The sequence below is a fragment of the Pipistrellus kuhlii genome, unplaced genomic scaffold (assembly GCF_014108245.1).
Source record: "Pipistrellus kuhlii isolate mPipKuh1 unplaced genomic scaffold, mPipKuh1.p scaffold_m20_p_3, whole genome shotgun sequence".
In the NCBI taxonomy this organism is placed as follows: Eukaryota; Metazoa; Chordata; class Mammalia; order Chiroptera; family Vespertilionidae; genus Pipistrellus; species Pipistrellus kuhlii.
In genome coordinates, this window is record NW_023425529.1 from 83,417,716 (window position 1) to 83,439,861 (window position 22,146).

Here is a 22,146-nt window from a genome sequence, read left to right on the forward strand (position 1 = left end):
ACTGTGATTAGAGAAGATACTTGGTATGATTTCTATCTTCTTGAATTTGAAGAGACCTTGCCTATGTCCCAGCATATGATCTATTTTTAAAAATGACCCATGTGCACTTGAGAAGAATGTATATTCTGTGGCTTTGGGGTGAAATGTTCTGAAGATGTCAATTAATTCCATCTCGTCTAATGAGTCATTTAGGATCGATGTTATTTTGCTGATTTTTTGTTTGGAATATTTGTCCATTGATGATAGTGGGGTGTTAAAGTCTCCTGCTATGAGTGTATTGCTATCAATCTCTCCCTTGATATCCTCCAGGAGTCTTTTATGTATTTGGGTGCTCCTATATTGGGTGTGTATGTGTTTACCAGAGTTATTTCTTCTTGATGGATTGCTACCTTTAGTATTATGAAGTGGCCTTCCTTATCTCTTGTTATGTCCTTCACTTTGAGATCTAATTTGTCAGATATAAGTATTATTACCTCAGGTTTTTTTTTTGTTGTTGTTGTTGTTGTTGTTGTTGTTTGTTTTTTCATTTCCATTTTCCTGGAAAACCTTTTTCCATCCCTTCACCCTCAGTCTGTAAGCGTCTTTTTTTCTGAGGTGGGCTTCTTGTAGACAGCAGATATATGGGTCTTATTTTCTATCCAATCCGTTACCCTGTGTCTTTTGATTGAGGCATTTAATCCATTAACATTTATAGTTACTATTGATAGGTACTTAATTGTCGCCATTCTTATTCTTTACCCCTGTGTTCCTTTTTCGCTCCCTATATTTTTTTTTAAAGCAGACCCTTTAGCATTTCTTGCATTGCTGGTTTAGTGGTGATAAATTCCCTTAGTCCTTTTTGTCTGTGAAGCTCCTGATTTCACCTTCAATTTTGATTGATAGCCTTGCTGGGTATAATATTCTTGGATTCAAACCCTTCCTTTGCATGACTTTGTATATTTCATTTCATTTCATTTCATTCCCTTCTGGCCTGATGAGTTTCTGTTAAGAAATCAGTTGCTAGTCTGATGGGGGTTTCTTTGGATGTAACTTTCTCTCTCTCTCTCTCTGGCTGCTTTTAAGATTCTTACTTTGTCGTTAGTGTTTGCCAATTTAATTATAATATGCCTTGGTGTCGATCTTTTGGGGTTCGTCTTATTTGGGACTGTGAGCTTCTTGGATTTGTGTGGGGGGTTTTCTTCCCTATATCAGGGAAGTTTTCTGTCATTTCTTCAAACAGGTTTTCTATTCCTTGCTCAGTTTCCTCTCCTTCTGGAAGCCCATTATGCAAATGCTGTTTTGTTTCATATTGTTCTAAAGTTCCCTTAGGCTCTCCTTTAGCTTTTTAATTTTTTTTTTCTAAAAGCTGCTCTAATTGGGTATTTTTCCCCACCTTGTATTCTAGTTCACTGATGCGGTCCTCTGCTTCTTCTAGTCTACTCTATATGCTTTCTATTGAGTGTTTTACAGCAGCAATGTCATTTTTTCATTTTTTCTTGGTTCTTCTTCATTTCCTCTTGGTTCTTACTCATATTGTCGAATTTGTCTTCCATTCTTTTCAGCCACCTTATGACCATTTCTCTGAATTCTTTCTCTGACATGTTGCTAGTCTCTACTTCCTTTTCTGATGATGCCTGCTTTTCTTTCATATGTGGGCTGTTTCTTTGTCTCCCCATGGTCTCTCTTCTCTGGATGTCTGGTTATGTAGTTCTCGCTCTCCTTATCCCAAGCGAAATCTGACCTTTCTGTGGTGGAATGTAGACCCTACCACGTGTTTGCGCCAATTGGGGACCGGTGTTCTGGGGCTTGCAGCTGTTCGGTGGTTGCCTCAGTTGTAGCTTTTCAAGCTTCTAATAAGATCCACTTTCTGCTATTTTTATGGAATATACTCTTAAATGTGGAAATATTTGATCAAAGGATGCATACAATTAAATTTGGTTGATAAGACCATATTTTATACCAATTTATATTCCCATCAATAGTGATAGAAAGAGTACCCACTTCCCTTACCAACACTGATTTTTAACAAGCTTTGAAACTTTGGCCAATGTGTTAAGGGGGAAAAATTATTAACTCTTAATGAAGTTGTGTATTTTTATATGCTTATTAACCATTTGTATTTCTTCTCTGGGTTTTTTATTGATATCCTCTGCCCATTTTTCTGTTAGGTTATTAGGCTTACAGTACCATTTGTATAATATATTGATTTAAGTCCTTTGACTTTTTGTTCTTTGTGTTATCCTATGTAATAAAAGCTTAATATGCTAAGTGACCATTCGAACAGTCACTATGATGCACACTGACTACTAGGAGGCAGATGCTCTGACAGGTAGGTTAGCTTGCTGCTGGGGACCCGCCTATAGGGACTGGGTGAGACAGGCCAAACATGCCCTGGAGTTCTCCCACAGTCCCTCCCCAGCCCCAATCCCCACAGGCCAGGCCAAGGGATCCCACCGGTGCACTCTAGTTTATTATAAATGTTTTTTAAGTCATCACTTGCATTTTAATTTGTTGTATCTCTTCTAACTTCCTACAATCATTTAAATTTCTATATAATCTAATTGCTCTTTTTTCTTCATTTTATAGTTTTCTTTAAACATATTACCCCCTGTCTTAGTCAGTTTAGGCTGTTATAATAAAATATCATGCACTCTGGCTGATCAACAACAGAAATTTATTTCTCACCATTCTGGAGGCTGCAAGTCCAAGAATATGATGCACCATGGTCTGGCTCACCGGAGTCATTACAGACTGCTGACTTTTCCTTTTGCCCTCACGGAGTGTAAAGAGCTAGCTACTCTCTGAACTCTTCTTATAATGCCAATATTCTCATTCATAAACATTTTACCTTCATGACCAAATTACCTCCCGAAGGCCGGACCTCAAAATACCATCACATTGGGATTAGGATTTCAACATATAGTATGTTAGGGGAGAATACAAAAATTAAGTCTATTGCAAAATATAAAAGGCTGTACCTGTCCTCTATCCAAGATTATAAAAAATACTCCTAAATTTGCTTCTAGTACTTTCATGATATAATTTTTAATATATTGAATTATAGTTGACATAAAACATCATCACAATAGTTTCAGGTATATAACATAATTATTTGATATTTATGTACATTGCAATGTGATCATCACAGTAAGTCTAGTTACCATCCATCACCACCTCTACTCACACATTGTTTTTCTTGTGATGAGAATTTTTAAAAAATATATTTTTATTGATTTCAGAGAGGAAGAGAGGGAGAGAGAGAGAGAAAGAAACATCAATGATGAGAAAGAATCATTGATCAGCTGCCTCCTGCAGGGGATTGAGTCCACAACCATGACCTCCTGGTTCATATATCAATACTCAGCTGCCAGAACTTTATGATCAGAACTTTAAAAATCTACTATTACCATATTTCAAATATAGTATTATTAACTGCAATCAGCATGCTGTATATTACATCCCCAGTATTTATTTATTTTATAATTGGAAATGTGTACCTTTTAACTCCCTTTACCCTTTTCCTCCATCTCTTCATCTCCCACCTCTGGAATTTAATAATCTGTTCTCTCGATTATTTCATATTGGATTTTTGTTGTTGTTGTTCTTTTTCTTTAGGTTTCACAATAAACGAGATCATATGGTTTTTGTCTTTCTGTTCACTGCAGCATTATTTACAATAGTCAAGACATGTAAACAACCTCAGTGTCTATTTGATAGAATTGATAAAGAAAATGTAACATTTATACATACATATGTATTATCTATATTATTATCCATAAGTTTTATCTATATTGTTGCAAATGGCATAATTTCCTTGTTTTTCATAGCTTGAATATTTCATTGTGTTTGTATATGTATGTATGTATATATGTTATATTTCTTTATCCATTCTTCCATCAATTGGACACTTAGGTTGTTTATATGTCTTGACTATTGTAAATAATGCTGCAGTGAAAATGGCAGTGTTGTGTATATCTTTCTCAGTGTTTTTATTTCCTTTGGATAAATATCCAGAAGTAGAATAGATCGATCATATTATAATTCTATTTTTACTTTTTTTGAGGAACCTTTATACTGATTTCTCTAGAGACTGCACCAGTTTACCAGAGTTTCCTTTTTCCACATCGTTAGCAATACTTATTATTTCTTGTCTTTTTATGGTAACCATTCTTTTCTTTTCTTTTTTTTTTGTCTCCTTAATCCTCACCCAAGGATCTGTTTTTATTGGTTTTGTTAGAGAGAGAGGAAGGAAGAGCTAGAGAGAGAAACATTGTGTGAGAGAGATACATTGATTGTTTGCCTTCCGTATGTGTCCAGGGGAAAAAAGCCTGCAACCTAGGTCTGTACCCTGATTGGGTATCAAACCTGCCACCTTTTGGTATATGCGACAGTGCTCCAACCAACTGAGCCACTCAGGATAATGATATCCATTTTAACAGGTGTAAAGTGATAGCTCATTGTGGTTTTGATTTGCATTTCCCAGATGATTAGTGATGGTGAGCACCTTCTCATATGTTTTTAACGTCAAATCTAAAAATCATCACCAAGACCAATGTCAGGGAGCTTACTGCTTATGTTTTCCTCTAGAATTGTTTAGATTTCAGGTGTTACATTTAAGTTTTTAATTCATTTTGAGTTAATTTGTATGTGGTGTGTTAGATAGTGGTCCAGTTTCATTCTTTTGCATGTTGTTGTCCAGTTTTCCTAACACCATTTATTGAAGAGACTATCCCTACCCCACTGTATAGTATTGACTCCTTTGTCATAACTTAATTGTCCATATTTCTGGGCTCTCTATTCTGGTTCACTGACCTGTGTGCCACTTTTATACTAATACCATACCATTATAATTACTATAGCTTACATAGTTTGAAATCAGGGAACATGATGCCTCCAACTTAGTTTTTCTTTCTCAAGATTGCTTTAGTTATTTGGGGTCTTTCATGGTTTCATACAAATGTGTTCTATAAATGGGATTGCCTTCTTAATATGTTTTTCTGAGTTCTTTATTTGTATATAGAAACACAACAGATTTTTGTATATTAATTTTATTTATTAGTTTTAACAGGGTTTTGTGTGGAGCCTTCCGGATTTTCTATATATAATGTGTTATCTGCACATAGTGTCAGTTTTACTTTTGATTTGCCTTTTATTTCTTTCTCTTGTTTAATTGCTTTGTTACTTCTAATATTGTGTTGAATAAAAATGGCAAAGTGGGTAATCCTTGTCTTGTTTTTGATCTTAGAGGAGAGCTTTCAGCTTTACACCTTTGAGTATGTTAGCTTTGGTCTTATTATATAAAGGTATATTTTCTCTAAACCCTTTTTCATAAAAGTCCTTATCATATTGATAAATGGATGTTGATTTTGGTCAAATGCTTTTTCTACATTTATTGGAATCATATATTTTTATCCTTTACTTTTCTAATGTGGTGTATCATATTTATTGATTAGTAAATGTTAAAATACCTTTGCATTCCTGGAATAAATCTCATTTGATCCTTTTAATGTATTGTTGAATTTGGTTTGCTTATATTTTGTTGAGGGACTTTTGCATTAGTGTGTATCATGGGTATTGGCCTGCAATTTTCTTAGGGTGTCCTTGTCTGTTTTTGGTATCAGGGTAATGCTGGCCTTGTAAAATAAGTTTAGAAGTTTTCCCTCCACTTTTATTTTTTGGAAGAGTTTGAGAAGGATTGGTATTAATTTTTCCTTGAATGTGGGGTAGAATTCACCTGTGAAGCCATCTGGTCCTGGAATTTTGTTTGGAGGTTTTTATTACTGATTTAGTCTCTTTAATAGTGTTTGGTTTGTTCAGGTTTTCTAGGTTTTTCATGACGTAGTCGCTATATTTTATGTTTCCAGGTATTTATCCATTTATTCTAGACTTCCCAATTTGTTAGCATACAGTTGTTCATAGTAATCTGCTGTGATTCGTTGTATTTCTGTGGGATCAGTTATAACATCTCTCTTTTCATTTCTGATCTTATTAGAGCCTGCTCTCTTATTTTCTTGACAAGTCTAGCTAAATGTTTATCTATTTTGTTTATCTTTTCAAGCCAGCTCTTAATTGTATTGATCTTTTTCATGATTGTCTTAGTCTCTATGCAATTTATTTCCACTCTAATTTTTGTAATTTTTTTCCTTCTACTAACTTTGGGCTTTGTTTGTTCTTCATTTTCTAGTTCCTTGAGGTATGAAGTTAGTTTGTGTATTTGAAATCTTCCTTTTTTTTTTCTTAATGTAGGCATTTATCTCTATGATTTTTCCTCTTAAAACTGGTTTTGTTATATCACATAAATTTTGGTGTATTGTATTACAATTTTCATTTGTCTCAAGGTATTTTATTTCTTTTTTTGTTTCTTTAACCATTTGGTTTTTCAGTTGCATATTGTTTAATCTCCATATATTTGTGAGTTTATTTCTTATAATTGATTTCTAGTTTCATACCATTGTGGTCAGAATAGATGCTTGACGAGATTTAGTCTCCTTAAATTTATTGACTTGTTTTGTGACCTAACATATCATGTATCCTAAAGAATGTTCCATGTGCACTTAAAAAGAATGCATATTCACAGTGTAATTTTTAAATTTAGGCCTTTAGTCAGTTTGAAGTTTATGTTTTATGTATGGAATGAGCAGGAATCTAAATACAGCTAGGTCCAGTCAACCTAAAATAGTCATTGATTTCTAATGTCTTTAGATCATAATTTCACTGATCAAGTTCTATCAATAAATACCTTTAGTATATTTTTGTAGTATGTTTTATAATTGGGTAGAGCAAGTCCTACATCATCTTTCTTTCTTTAAAATATTTTCTTGGGCCCTGGCCCAGTGGCTCAGTTGTTATGAGCGTCAACCCCTACACCAAAAGGTTGCAGGTTCAATTCTGGTCAGGGCACATACATAGGTTGCAGGTTCAATCCCTGGTCAGGGTGCATATGGAAGGCAACCAATTGATTTTTCTCTCCTTCCTCTTTAAAAAAAAAAAAATTAGTCCTCAGATGAAGATTAAAAAATAAAATATTTTCTCAGTTCTTCTTATATATTTACATTTTTGGATACATTTTAGAGTTCATTACCAAGTTCCAAAAGGAGTCGTTGGAATTTGATTTGGAAATATATTTATAGCCTAGCCTGGGTTGCTTAGTGGTTGGGTGTCAACCTATGAACCAGGAAGTCACAGTTCAATTCCCTGTCAGGTTGTAGGCTCAATCCCCAGTGTGGGGCATGCAGGAGGTGGCCAATCGATGATTCTCTCTAGTCATTGATATTCTTATCTCTCTCTCCCTATTCCTTATTCTCTGAAATCAACAAAATATATATTTTTTTTTTTTTAAAAGGAAAAGAAATGTATTTATAGTATACTTTTAGGTAGAAATATATTGATATCATTACCTATATATTATATAGATTATTTATAGTTTAAAAATTATAAATATCATTGCCATTTTGTTTCTAAAATTATATATATGCACATATATACACACACACACACATATACATCCTATATAATATAGAGCTAATATGGTTGTCACGCCCTCACACCATCATGCCATAAGGGCTCAGACACAACACTGGGGAGAGAGGAATGGGGACCAGCCAGTATGCAGCCTGGGAGAGGGACAAGCCGCCCACCCTGTGGTTCTGAGTGCCAGCAGCTGCAGCCAGGGAGAAGCAGCCTGCCTACAGTCCCCTGTGGCTATGGCCGGCCTGGGTGAAAGCTGGCCCGGGTCCTGGTGCCTGTGGCCGGCCAGAGGGAAGGAAGACTAGGTCCCAGGTGCCTGCAACCTTCTGGAGGAGGGAATCCTGGGTCCTGGGTGCAGGGCAAGGCAGAGACGATTAGGGACGATCAGATCAGCAGGGGAGCAGTTGGGGCGATCAGGCTGGTAGGGGAGCAGTTCGGGGCAATTAGGCAGGCAGACAAAGGTGGTTAGGATCGATCAGGCAGGCAGAGGGGTTAGGGGCGATCAGGCAGACAGGCAGGCAAGTGGTTAGGAGCCAGATTGCAAGAGGCAATCAGATATCCCCCAAGGGGTCCCAGATTGGAAAGGGTGCAGATTGAGCTGTGGACCCTCCTTCTCCCCCGCTCCTCCTGTGCATAAATTTCCTGCATTGGGCCTCTAGTATAAAATAAAAGTCTCAAAGAATATATAACAAAATATATAGCAGTGGTTATCTCCTGATGTTATAGGTGTGTGTTTTTCTTTGTACTTTTCTTTTCCAAACTTTTTACAGTGCAGGTGTAATACTTGTTATTAGTAAATCCAAGTATTGCAATCCTGAAAAATGTTATTAAACTAAAATGTATCCATTAGTAACTTTGCATTTACTTAACATAGCAGAAGCCAAATAGAATATAAAATATTTCATGGGAGATAAATATGTGACTTGTAGAGTCAAGTACAGATAACCTGGCTCAGAACATAAACCAGAGTTGTTCAAATATTCCCAAAAATAATCTGACATTCAACCATTCAATCTGACATTCAATCTGCAATACAACCTGACATTCTCCTCACTGATATTTTTCAAAAATATTTTTATTGATTTTTTACAGAGAGGAATGGAGAGGGATAGAAAGCTAGAAACATCAATGAGAGAGAGAGATCAACAGGCTGCCTCCTGCACATCCCCTATCGGGGATGTGCCCACAACCAATGTACATGCCCTTGACCGGAATCAAACCTGGGACCTTTCAGTCTGCAGATTGATGCTCTATCCACTGAGCCAAACTGGTTTCGGCTTCTCAATGATTTTGAATGACTGACTTCAAAATGAATGAGGAGAGTTATTGCCTTTTCACATAGCAGTATTTCTGGGTTATATTCTGTGTAGCTGTATTTCCAAGGCACCTGACCTCTTTGGTTTTCCCATTTCAGAGATTTATATTTATGTGACACAGCCAGGCCTTGATATGCACCAAGAATTAGTGTGGTCTAAATCTAGCCCTTGCATGTCTTGATCTTTTAGTCAACATTTAGCAGAAAAAAGATTGCTGAATCTGTTCCCAGCTCGTTGATATATTTGAAGCAGCAGCATGTTAATTCTTGGCTCAGAGCATCTAGATTCTATCAACACTGTAGTTAGAACTTAATTCTCTGTGCTTTTTAATCTACATGCTCTTTTTGGATAATCTTACCAATTTCATAAAAACAACAGTAACTAACAATTATTATAATGACATGTAACACTTATCAAGCATTTTCTATGTGTCAGGCATTATACTACACTTTACAGGAATACCTCATTAAATCTTTAAAACCTTCTATAAATGTTATTGCCCCATTTTACATGAGTAAACCGAGGCTCAAAGATGTCCAGGTCATACAAACTATAATTGGCAGAGCAGACATTGAAACCCAGGCAGCCTAACTCTCTGGAGCCTATGTTCTTAATTACACTTTAAACTCAATTTTTAATTTCTCTCTTTGCCTAATATCAGCTCTGCTTCCTGTATTTTCTATCTGATTTGTCTAAAATCCACAGCTATAACTGTCAAAATTATTCTCCATTCTCTGTCTCTTAACTCCACCTATCAGTACTACCTTCGCAAAGTCTTACAAATGTCTGTTTCTCTTCATGTGCCCAGACCTCACCTTCGTTGCACTCTCCTTGATTCACCTGGGCTTGTTCAGTTACCTCACTTCACATATTCTTTTTTTCCACTCAGTCTAATGTTTTTATCTTTATAGCTATCTTCTAAGAAAATGAACCGATATGTCTCTGTACTGTTTAAAAACTCTTGGACTTCCTTTTGCTATCGTTGTTGTTGTTTTAATAAGATTAAATCTAAGCTCCTTAGCTTTACATACACAATCTGGCCCCAGTCTGTCTCTTCAGTTTTCTATGGTTCTCCACCCAACCCCACTTGTGCTCCAGCCATATTGAGCATCTCACTCTTCCCTAGGTCTGTGCCAAGCCCTTTCATAGCTCTATGCATCTGCACTTGTTTCATCTGTTTGAAAGCCTCCTCTGTCTTTGATCTCCCAAACTCCTATTCGGCTGTCAAGATCCAAATCACATGTTGCCTTTAGTAACATCTTCTCGGACTCCTCCAGGATAAAACAGTCATTTTTCCGTCTTCCCGTGTAGCATGTGTTCACGCCTCAGTTACTGCCCTCACCATGCAGAGCTGTAATGATCTGTTTATGTGTTTGTCTCTTTTATTAACCTATATGGGTCTTCAGAGCAAGAACCAAGACCAGGTCCTTAATAAATGTCAGTTTGATGCTTGTAGGAATGTCAAAGAGAGTGTTTGAAACAATAAGAAGTTAGAAATATACTTACTCCTAAACAGACAGAAGACTACCTCATGACCAAATTAACAGGCTTAAGGAGGATTGTCTAATGCACTGAATACAAGTGATATATAAAACGGGGGAAGTCTTTACATTCTAAGTTTCCCTAAGTCAAGGCCCATTATGCAAGACTCAGATCCTGTCTGCGAGCATTCCTGTACTGAGCAGGGGTGTGATGCTGGGGCACAGTGGAGAGAGCATTCCACCTGGAGCCAGAGGACTGGGCTTGGAGTCCCAGCTCTGCAAATACAACCCTTGGAACTTGGACTCGTCACTAACTTCTTTAGATCTTATTTTCATGAAAAGTCATTTGGTATTTACTTTTATATTTTCCTGGTTGTTAATTTACATGTGGGAAGACTTCGCATAGAAAGTGTCTCTTTTATCATTTTCTTTTTTAAGCTTTATTGAGGTATAATTGACAAAATTGTGATATATTTAAAGTGTGATGATTTGATATACTTATACATCATGAAAGGATTCTCACAATCTAGTTAACACATTCATCTCACATAGTTACTTTTTGTCTTTATAAGAATATTTAGGTTATACTCTCTCAGCAAATTTCTATTATTTATTACAGTGTAAACAACTCTTGTCACCATGTTTAACCTTAAACCCTCAGGCCATATTCATCTTATATCTGAAAGTCTGTACCCTTTTAACGACCTCATTGCCCCATTCCCCAGCCTCCTGGCAACTATCATTTTACTCTCTGATTTTAAGAGTTCAACTTTTTCCCCCTGATTTCACATATAAATGATACCATGCACTCTTTGTCTTTCTCTGTCTGGCTTATTTCACTTAGCACCATGGTCAGCAAACTGCGGTTTGTGAGCCACATGCAGCTCTTTGGCCCCTTGAGTGTGGCTCTTCCACAAAATACCACAGCCTGGGCAAGTCTATTTTGAAGAAGTGGCATTAGAAGAAGTTTAAGTTTAAAAAATTGGGCTCTCAAAAGAAATTTCAATTGTTGTACCGTTGATATTTGGCTCTGTTGACTAATGAGTTTGCCGACCACTGACTTAGCATAATGCCTTCCAGGTTCATCCATGTTGTTGCAATATCATTTCTTTATTGATAAACAATAATTCTTAACTCAATGTAAGTAGGATTGTTTTCTTTTATCTGAAATCCACTTTTTCTTTCCCTTTCAGCTTCAGAGTGAATTAGAAAAAGGTGAGCGGGACAATGCAGAGCTGCAGGAGTTTGCCAACGCCATTCTCCAGCAGATCGCAGACCATTGCCCCGACATCCTGGAGCAAGTGGTCAACGCACTGGAAGAATCATCCTGACCCCGCTTCGTGGGGAGCGGCCAGCCAGCAGCCCAGTGCAGTGAGCCCAGGAGCCAAGAAAAGCGAACTATGAGGACAGGCACCCAGATACTTCCTGACCTCTGCAAACACTACGAACTCTGTCCTACTGTGGTTAGTTCTTCCAGTGCGATTCCAGCGCCACTTCTACATCTGCCATCTTACTCTGCTGTTCGCCTTTGGATGTTGTCTAGACGCTTATTTTTTTTTATGTCCAAGGTGGGTAAGTGGCCAAGTCTCCCTGAGGAACCACCATCTGGTCATCAACAGTGGAGAATTCTGGAAGCTGGTGGCTCTGCCCGCATAGGGTCATGGAGTAGGGAGCCTCTTACTTGTGTCCTCAATGTGGGGACTAAACCTAGAACCTACTTGGAGTTCAGCATACTGAGAGAATGCTTCCGCATGGACAAGAGAGCTGAGTGTCCTAATCACAACAGGTGCTTTCTCCTAAAAGGCTTTTTTTAAATCTCAAAAAGATATTATTAGAAAAAGAGAGAGGGTTAAAGAGAGAACAGGGACAAACAGACAACTGACTCTTCTTACACTGTCTCTTGTGTTTACTTTCATCTGCAGTGTTCTATGCGGGGCAGCCGCATGCAGGCTCCTGGTGGCTCGGTGCACACTGACACCCAGCCCTGTCTGTCTCGCTTATGCGTGCTCTTGTCCTCGACCAGTTAACGGCAGGGTGGTGCAAGCAGTTCTCCCCCTAGTCCTCTTGTGTGAGACCTTTGGCCTTTTACTTAGATCGTGTATCTCTATTGGAAAGAGAAGAGGGGTTTGACGTGAGGCACTGTCATCACCAGCTCTGCTTCTGGAGATGGCCATTGCCAGGGTCAGGCTCTTTCTCCTGAACATCTCCCTCCTCAGGCCTCTGAGCCCCAGAAGAATGCTTCTGCCTTCCCCACCATGCTCCACGCCCAGCCGTCACTGAACTCTCTGACCCACCTTCCACCCTTGTAGCTTACCTCTTGATTTGCATGCATAGAACCTTAGCTTCATGCATTGCCTGGAACCTCCTCTGACACAAATGAATGTTCTCGTGCCACACACATTCCTTCCTCCATTCTTTCATTCAAAGAATATGTATGAAATGCCTACTGTTAGGCAGTCGTCCTTGGGGGAACAATGGAGGAGAGGTATAAAGGATTCTATGAGACATACCTGCTTTAGTCAAAGCAGCAAGAGGCATACTCTTCGACTCCCCCAACTTAATCGAAGATATCTTTTCCAGAAAACCTTTCTTAAATCAGCATATCTCACTTCTCGCTATAATAGAATTGATGGTTTGGGGCTGGGGCTGAGTCACTTACTTGCCATTTGGTGATTCAGGACGTTTGCATGTTGCTGCCCTGAGGGAGCACACTGTCCAGGGGCCTGTTAGAGTAGGTGGTGTTACCGCGTGGAACTTGGCCAGCTCCATGTCACAGGTGAGAAAATTGACCCCAAAGTTGCAAATTCACTTGAAGATAACTGGCGTTTTGAAGAGCATTTTCCCCATGCATAGACAATGACAGTGATAAACAAAATCAGGCACCAAGAAATAGACCACTTAACCAAAATCCAGGCCTTTGACCACCTCTGTGACCAGACCTCCACCAGACACCCACCTCTTCTGATAAGAGTTGCTGGGCTAAATGCCGTGTCTTGCACTTTCTTCTCTGCCCTTTGCCAGTTCCTCACCCTCAGAGTCTGATGCTCCTGGAAAGCCGTCACGGCCGTCAGTGCAGTGTCTTCCCTCCACAAGCCCTGACTGTCTCATTAACTTATATGGTCGAATCTCCAGCTGCCCTGACTCCTGCTGTAAAGCACCCCCTTCCCTCCCCGTGAGAAGCTGTAGAGTGCTCCTTATCAAAGGCTTAAATGGACTCTGCTCATAAAGTTCTTACTGAGATGCCTCCTGATAGCCAGGCTGGCCGGAGTCGGGGCACAGGGGTTAGACATTAAGTGGTGGTCATTTGTGGTCAATTACCTCAATTTCATTTATTTATTGCACTGCCCATAAATCATGCAGATAGCCTCTAGTATTCTAGAGTGGAGTATTAGAATCTCACTTTAAATGCCATAAGACAAAGAATTGAGGTATGATAACAGCCTTCACAGGACCACAGCAGAACAGAAAGCAGAAGAAGCCATGCCCAGAGAAGTGGCCTGGCCTGGCATAGCTGGCCTTGGTCTAGCTGATCTGGCAAGGGAAGGCATCAATCAGATCTCTCTCTGGGTCCCACTGGTTTGGCCTTTACCAACAAATACAATACCTGCCCCTGTTGCCCACATGTTGAATAATTCTCAGTGCACCTTCTTCCTTCCTGTCTTCATTTCAACCCCTTCTGTTGCTCTCCCTCTAAAACCTTATGGGAGTCCTCTGGACAAGGGCTCCCAAGAAGAGTCATCTCTGGGGCAGACAGCATATGTCTGGTTTTTATGAGCCAAAGCAGGGAGTCTCGTTCATTCTTCCTTGTATCTCAAATGGTTCTGGGGACTTTTTGGACCTGAATGAATTAGGCTCTGGCTAAAGTTCAGTGGTGAACATGACCTGTATTTACATAATAGGTACAAAGTCTATACAGTTTCTATCTGGTGTTTAGAGTATCTTACTGAGTTTAAATCATTCATCGAGCCAGCATTTACTAAATGCAGAGTTCCCATCACACAAGGACTATCGTTTTGTGACCTTTTCATGATTTGCCAAGGTCTCACAGGTCCCTCAGCTACTACCAAATGTCTGTGTGTAGTCTTGAAAACTCAGTGAAGGTTGCCTATAATGTTCACCAAACTCATTCATCCCATTGGCAAGCCTAGTTGCCCCTTAACACCTAAATATTTGTACCCCGAATGAAGATCATCATAAAGGGGACAAGAAGAAGAGTGGGTGGAATCCAACCTGGAGCACATGACTAAAGAAAGAAAATGTGACTTCATCTTTTCATATACCTCTGTCCCAGGTACTCATTGAGTCCGTGATGAAGTATTGAACTGAGATTTTACAAGGACTTTGGACACCATTTGAAATAGAAAGGACTTTAAGTGGGCTCTAACATATTAAGAAATGTGCATGGGAATCCTGAAATCCATCCCACGTCTAACTTTTGACCTTGTACATTACAATCTAAAGAAGACCTAAGTTCCTTTTCCTCTTTCTTACACTCGGGCTTTAAAAATGCTAGTAAGGCATACTAGACCCAAACTATCTTCAGTGTCACTAGTGGCACTTTCGTGAGTAAAAGTCTGTCTGGTTTTTCATGAGGAGCTCATTGGCTCACCCACTCCTCAGAGGAAGAAGTCAGCACGGAGCTGATGGTCAGGATTGGCATTTGGATTTGCTGCTAGAGAGTCCTGCTGTTCCCAGACCCCTCCTGCCCTTCTGTTTGACCACATCAGAGCAGAGGCCCGCGGGCCACCCGCAGGGTCTTTGAGGAAAGAGCAAATGGAGGAATGTGTCACCACATAGACTGTGACCCTCCTGTGACGCCTGCTAAGTTCCCGTGAGCCCTGTATCAGCAATATCAGTAACTCTCACGTCTGCCTCCCCGGCCTCATCTCCCCACCTGCGAACGCTTAGGACTATGGAAAGGGAGATGAGGAGGGAGTGGGTGCAGGCAGCACGCTGCCCTCTGCAAGGCCTGCAAGGCCACGCATCCCCTGTCACTGCCAGTCCCTGGGCTCTCAGAGTGATTTCAACCATTTAAAGAAATGTTTTAAAGGAATCCGGAGTTTCCTCCATGTGAACTAAGGGAATACTTGGGCAAGAAAAACACACAAGGAAATCCTTCTGAACAAAATGGCTGTCTTTACTCTTTTTAAGCAAAAACTGTTTCCAAACTTTTTAGTGTCAAAACTGTAACCAAGTGTCTCCTGATTCCCCCCAATGTGTGTAGTGAGTACTGTGACTTTAATGTAGGTATTTCTCCTCCGACTCGGGGGAGAGGTGGTTTTAGGACTGATTTGTGGGGAGCTGGTTTCTGTCCCATCCCACCTCCTCTCTTGTTTCTCTGCTTGTCAATACTGTCTGTGTGGCTCAGAGAATTTGGGCAGTTACATTGTGTCCATTGTTGAAATTATTAAGATATTAAAAAGTAGTTGTAGAACTGAAAAATTAAAGAGCTGTGTTTTTAAAAATGCAAATCAATATCATGTAAAAGGAATTCAAGCTATGGGGCAGCCGAACTCCGCCCTTCCTCCTAAGCTGGCTTAGGTGGCAGCTGGGCTGGCCTCTTGGGAAGTCCAAGGACCACCCTCCGGCAGTGACTGCGCGGCGGAAAGACAGCTGCCGGGGGAAAGGAATGGGAATCTGGGCCTCAGAGTTCCAGTCGTGCCAGCGCTTTCCTGTCCATCGCCAGGACCTCTGGGTAGTTTGTGACCCCATAGCCACTCTCACCCCCACGTTGGTCCCAGCTCAGTGTGCCTAATACTATGTGGCAACCGGGGCTTGCCTCTGAAGAGCAGCCCTGTTCAGGCCACAGAACCTCTCTCGTGCCCACTTGGTGCTATATCATCCAGTGACCATCCCACATGGGCCAAGCACTGGCAGCCCAGAGCCTGCAGTCCGGTGAATGCGTTATACTCAGATCTCAGTTCCTTCTGGCTTCAGTCCTAGATTCTTTCCCTTTAAGATGTTTAGTCCCAGATCTCCTGGGCCCAGGCCGCCTCTGTGGCCCTCCCCCCCACCCCCTCTAGATGCCATCGTCAGAAGGGAAGTGAACCCCGCTGAAGCCAGAGAATCCGGCCCTGGGCCTGAGCCAGCCCTCCGAGCCCAGCCGTTTCACACCACACCAGTATTGCATCACCCTCTAAGCCAGGCCGCCAGCCCACTGAGGCAGCACACCGGCCTCTGGCCTGATGGCTGTGCAGGACCAGCCCCGCACCTGCCCAACAGCAGGGTGTCCAGGATGGGACGGAGTCTCCCTGGGACATGCACCCCTCGCTCCAGAAGAGAAGTGCTGCACTTTAGTGAGGAGCTGGGGGAGGGGGCTGGGCACTGTTTCCTTGTAGCTTGAGTTCCTTTTGGTGACAGTAGCAGCCGCAATGGTGGTGTCTGTGATGCAAATGCACCTGCTGCCTTCAAGTGTGCGTGTGCGTGTGCATGTGCGTGCGTGCGTGCGTGTGTGTGTGTGTGTGTGTGTGTGTGTGTGGTGGCCAGTCGCATTACTGACAGGATAATGACACTACAGAGAAATTGTGTTATAGTCAACTTTGCCTTGATAATTATTGTAAACACTTTGTTTTGTTTTGTTTTATATTCACAAACTAAATCCATCGGGAACTTATAAAATTATTTAAAAATTATGTGCTGTGTCTTTCTTTGAGTCTTATTTAGTCTGATACTTCAAGGGAGCTGTGGCCTCAGACGGGAGAAAAGCAGGGGGAGGCCAGCAGTCCCCAAGGGGTCAGCCCTGGTGGTAGGTAGCCGAGAACCAGGGTGCCCGTCCCTAGGGGGCAGGGGGGCAAGGAGTTGGCAGCACCTCCGCCCAGACAGGCTGGCGGGGTGGTCTCAGAGAGAAGAGCGAGCCTCCGTTAGGTTCCCACTTACACTCGATTGGCAGCCTTTTCCACCTCCCCGTTCCTTCCTCACCCTGGGCCGAGCCAGGTTCCCCGTTTCTGATTAACTTCCTGGCATAGAGCACACACTCTGCTGAGGGCCAGCATAGCGGCTCCCACTCAGATGGCAGACAGTGAGGAGGGTCCCAGCCTGACAGGGTTTTCTTAAGAATTGGGGGTGTTCTGACGTATTAACCGTGGGGTGTGTGAGCTGCCACTCAGCAGGAGCGCAGATACCAACAGTGATGGAGCCATGAGACCCTGTGCTTCAAGAACGTCCAACCTTGCTATTTGTCTGGGGCCTGATGCTCAATAAGAAATTGTTCTGGGAAGCTTCTTTTATGAGAATGTGTTAGATTCATTTCTCTGTCAACCCCAGAAGAGAACCAGCCTGCTTGCTGCATTTCCTTCCCTCCCTGGTCAATTCTGTTGCCCACTGTGCGTTGGCGCTTAGCTAGAGCGTCAGGGTCCCTCGCAGACGGTCCCAGTGACCTGACTCCGCCCGCCTCACCCTCTGCAGCCCTTGGCTGCTCCCGAGCTGAGCCGCCAGGTGGAGGCCATGGGGACCTCACCCTTCCATTCACAGGACCGAAGCCTGGGGCAGGCCTCTGAGCCCTTTCCCAGCAGAAAGAGTTACGCCCATGGTACAAAATCCCCCCAGGAAGTTGTCAGATCGCCCTGGTCAGCTGTCTCTAGGGTTTCCCATTCATCTTTTCCACTGTTTGTTTACACTGTCTGTGGCCTACCAGTCCTGGGTTTCAACAAATGGATGCAGAGACTATGCGGTTTAAGGAAATATGAGAGAACTTGCCATTGAGAATGCCATTCATTAACTTTTTTTCCTCTGAATTGGGAAAAAACTGCTATTATTTGATTAGGGGGATGGAATATCTCAAGCTTGCTCAAAGTTGATTAAGAACCAGTTGGACCCTGGGGTGGGGAGCGTTCCGAGGAAGCGGCTTGAGCCCCGCCAACCTCCCCAGGTGTCCTAGGAAGGGCTGTGGCCTCAGCCCCAGGAGCCCTGGCCTCTCGGCCTCTAACTGTCCCTCTGTAAAATGCTGCTGCTTCCATCGAGGTCACAGCCATGTGAGGATAGTAAACAATTATGTCTTTCTTTTTGAAAGTCCCTTTAAGAGTGTAAAGCATAAAATTGCTTTCTTCATGCCTGCATGTGCTTTACAATTACCCAGGATGTGCCCTGAGGAGGGAGGGGGCAAGGAGAGGAGGCAGGAAAGAGGGGCTATGCGTCCTCAATGGCTGGTGCTAGTCAGTGGCTACCTGGGTTCATTATGCTACTAGTGGCCCGGTGCATGGATGCGTGCACATGAGAGGAAATGCATTAGAAGGTGGCGGGGGGGGGGGGGGGGGGGGGGCGCGGGGCCGGCTGGGACAGGCCTGATGCACCCTGGAGCCAGTCTGCGGTCCCTCCCAGGTCAGCCACACCTGGGGCGGCACCACGAAGGGCTTCTGCGGAGTGAGTGGGTTCCCTCGGCCTGGCCTGTGGGATCGGGCCGAAACCAGCAGCCTGACGTCCCCCGAGGGGTCCGGGAGTGCAGAAGGCACTCTGCAAAGTTGCTGTTGTACAGGGTGTGAAATGCAAATGCAAGTGTGCAGTAAACCAGTGCCCCCAACAACATAACCCACGGCCAAAGGTGGAAATGCACAGTGCCAGGAGGAATGGGGCTCCCTCCTCTCTGGTTTCAGGGTGCAGTCACCTGAGAACCTGCAGTTCCTCAGCTCCTGCATTGAGTCTGCCCCCTGGTGGTCAGTGCACATCACAGTGACCAGTTGGCCAGTCAGACACTTAGCATATTAGCTTTTTATATAGAGAGATTTTCTATTTTCTGTGTACATTTGGAATTTTCCTAAATTATATATTCACATCCTTCCATTGTACTTGTTCAGTGATCACTGATGGACTTTCCCCCACCCCCACCCTGGATCCAAGTAATCCACATTCACAAACTGCCTCCCTGGCCCTCAGTCCAGCATCCATGCCCCTGTTATAGGCCAGGCATGCAGATAATAGCATGTGTGAGGTCCCGTTCTCAACACTTCACAGGTTTTATCTCATGTCCATGGCAATCAGGGGAGGCAAGGTACTATTACCCCCATCTTAGGGGTGAGGCTGAACACCTTTCCCAAGGACATACGGCCAGCCAGCAAGAGGTAGGGCTAGAATTTAAACCCACTCTGTCTCCAGCTTGTGCTTTCCAACCCACCACTGTGCCACGTCCCTCCGGGAGCTCCCAGTCCAGTGTGGGGTGGAGCACAGAAGAGCAGGCAATGCTTGGCATAGACCTTCAAGTTTGACCTTGAAAGATGAATTGAATTTTGCCAACAAAGGAGTTCAAGGATGGGGGGGCAGAAAAGAGAGCCTGAGCAAAGACAGGGAGATAGGAAAGGACGCGGGGTGTTGGGTAGCAGTCCAGTGTCGATGGGTCAAATACTGCCTGGCTTAGGAGCACAGAGATGGCATGGGGGCCACAATGTAACTTCAAAGGAGGTTGGAGGGCCCATACTGTGAGGGCTCTGTAACGCCCTGGACAGAACGGTAGCTTGGGAGAGCATTACCCGCACTGCCAGGGACCTAACCACAAGGCTAATCACAGCAGCACCGGGCATGTCAACTCTGGGAGACTCCCGCCTTGCTGACCCTCAGAGCTGTCAGAGATGGTGAAGGAAAGGCCTGGGCCTGGGCCTGCCACAGGGAGCTGCCCAAGGTTACACAGCGAGGAACCTGAGGGACCTGAGCTCCAAACCCAGCGGGTCTGTTTCCACTCCCTTCCCTCCAGTCCCTTCCACTCTCTCGCTCGCAGCACCATCAGAGGCTCACAGCTGAGTAGGAAGCAGACTGTGGTCTGGGACACCGGAGGCTGCCGCCTTGGACAGTTGAGGCACTGAGGTCAGGTGGTGGTTGGGGGTTCGAAGGAAAGAGGGGAATCCTGGCTTGGTCAGCAGGATGGATGAGAGTCACCCCAGGGTTCATGCTCTGTTAGGCTCTGGGCACCACTGATTCCCCAAGAATCAGACAATGGGGCTCTAGGAATGCTCCCACCTCCTTCCCGCCCTCACAGGGAAAGGACCGAGGCTTGTCAGCGTGGAAATTCCACGTCAGCCCTCCCCGTCCACTGAGGCTGTTCCTGTGACATCTGGGTCACAGGGCGACTGGGACATTCACCGCCTCTTGCTGGTCCTCCTGCGAACCCAGCCCTCTGTCTTCCTTCCAGCTGCTCCAGACAGAGTGTGCCATTCACCGCCCCCTTCCCGACTTAGCACTCTGCCCGCCCACCGCCCACCCACCCGCAGCCCCGCAGCCCGGCTTGTGAGAGTGACGAGGGAGAACAGGGCATGTGAGGAAAGATGTCCCTCAGATGGCTGCAGTTTCCATGCCAAGAAACCGTCTCTGGCCTCTGGGGATTCCTGTTTGGTTCATCTTGAACTGGATTTTATTTTATTTTATTGTGAGTTTGTTCTTAAAGAAATGAGGCTTTGGAGGGCATCTGTCTGCAATCTGAACTTGGACTTGTGTGCACATGTTCATGGGGTGGTGTCCCTGGACACCACTGTGTGTCTGTGCTGAGCACATGCCCGGCATCGAGAACTTCTGTGCGATGGCCGCCACCGGCCGCCACCTCCCTCCCACAGCCGCAGCCGGCGACGAGGGGACCGAGGGGACGAGGCAGCACCTTGCAAACACAGGGCAGGCTCCAGGGTGAACGGGGACTGGAGGGTTTGCATCCACTTTTCTTCAGTGTAGGAGTTGATGTCAGGGTGACCCCGCAGCTGTTGGGAGTCATCTGGCTCTTTAGGGGAGAAGAAACTCAATAAGCCGGTCAGCCGTTCCCATCAGCTGGTCTCATTACGGGACATCCAGGTTGCTGGCTGCCCTTAGGACCCGCCCTCTGGGGGCTGTGCAGCCGCAGGGTGCGGGTCTCAGGGTGGGGGTCTCAGGGTGGGGGTCTCAGGGTGCGGGTCTCAGGGTGGGGGTCTCAGGGTGGGGGTCTCAGGGAGGGTGGGGGTCTCAGGGTGCGGGTCTCAGGGTGGGGGTCTCAGGGTGCGGGTCTCAGGGTGCATGTCTCAGGGTGCGCGGGTCTCCAGCTCCCCCACTCCTCACCCAGAGGCAGCCTCTGCAGAACCCGGGGGGCTGGGGAGCAGATGCTCATCCTGATGAACTCTCAGAGAACCAGCTTCTCAATTTTAGGGCAAAGCAAGGCTTGGCCTGCAGGAACCTTGGCCTTGCACACGAAGGCAGGTGGCCAGAAATGGATCCCCATCCTGGTTTGGGTGCTTATGGGCTGTGCAACCTTTGAGAATCCACTTGATTTCCTTGACCTTCAGTTTTCTCATTTTAAAATAGAAACAATACTTCAAAATTCACAGGTGTTTCGGGAAGGTAACCACTGTAGTGCGGGGGAAGAGTCAGTCCCATGACAGCTACAGCGGGCACCGAAGCAGTCGTCCCCATTCCATCCGTGCGTGGGGGTCAGCCCTTGCTGGGCAGCACCCACCCTGTGTGGCTGGGACTGCCCTGGCTGGGGAGGGAATCGCATGCTGTTGTGCCTAAAGCCTTGAAAGTGAGACCATCTCCTCACAGGCGTGCATCACACTCTGGCCAGAGCTTCAGGGCTGTCCTGCCCGGCGTCCTCCCTAACGGTAAGCACCGCCCGCAGATGGGACGCTGAGGCCTGGAAGGGAAGTCTCCTGTGGGGAGACCCAGGACCTCCTCTCTCTGCCCCTTTTCTGGGCTCCTCGGGCACTCCCAGTGCAGGGAGGCGCCGGCAGAGGGCGCAGGGACTGCCTTCCGGGGCCTGGCCCCTGGCCCAAGCTGCAGATCCTTCCCCCAGGGGAGTCAGATGCCAACAACCACGCTGCTTCTGCTTTAGGAGGAAAGGACCCAGATGCCAATGCGCCTGCCTCTTCGGCTGGGCGGGGGCCCTCCTGCAGGGATGGCTCCAGAGCGCCGCTGAGCTGGCCAGATCACCCGCTGGGTAAGATGTGAGGGACCGTGAGGGAAGC

The 22,146-nt window shown here is 44.4% G+C and overlaps 1 protein-coding gene across 8 annotated transcripts in view; it reads left to right on the forward strand.

Annotated features, from left to right (window-relative positions):
* The window catches only part of ERC1 (ELKS/RAB6-interacting/CAST family member 1), a 411,084-nt gene extending 394,209 nt beyond the window's left edge, over nucleotides 1-16,875 (forward strand). For all 8 annotated transcript variants that reach the window (XM_045588387.1, XM_036459228.2, XM_045588382.1 and 5 more), the window contains one exon: nucleotides 11,437-16,875. In XM_045588387.1, the coding sequence (XP_045444343.1) occupies nucleotides 11,437-11,574 (138 nt within the window). In that variant the 3' untranslated portion in view covers nucleotides 11,575-16,875. The remainder of the gene's footprint in view (nucleotides 1-11,436) is intronic.
* Nucleotides 16,876-22,146: the final 5,271 nt, after the last annotated feature.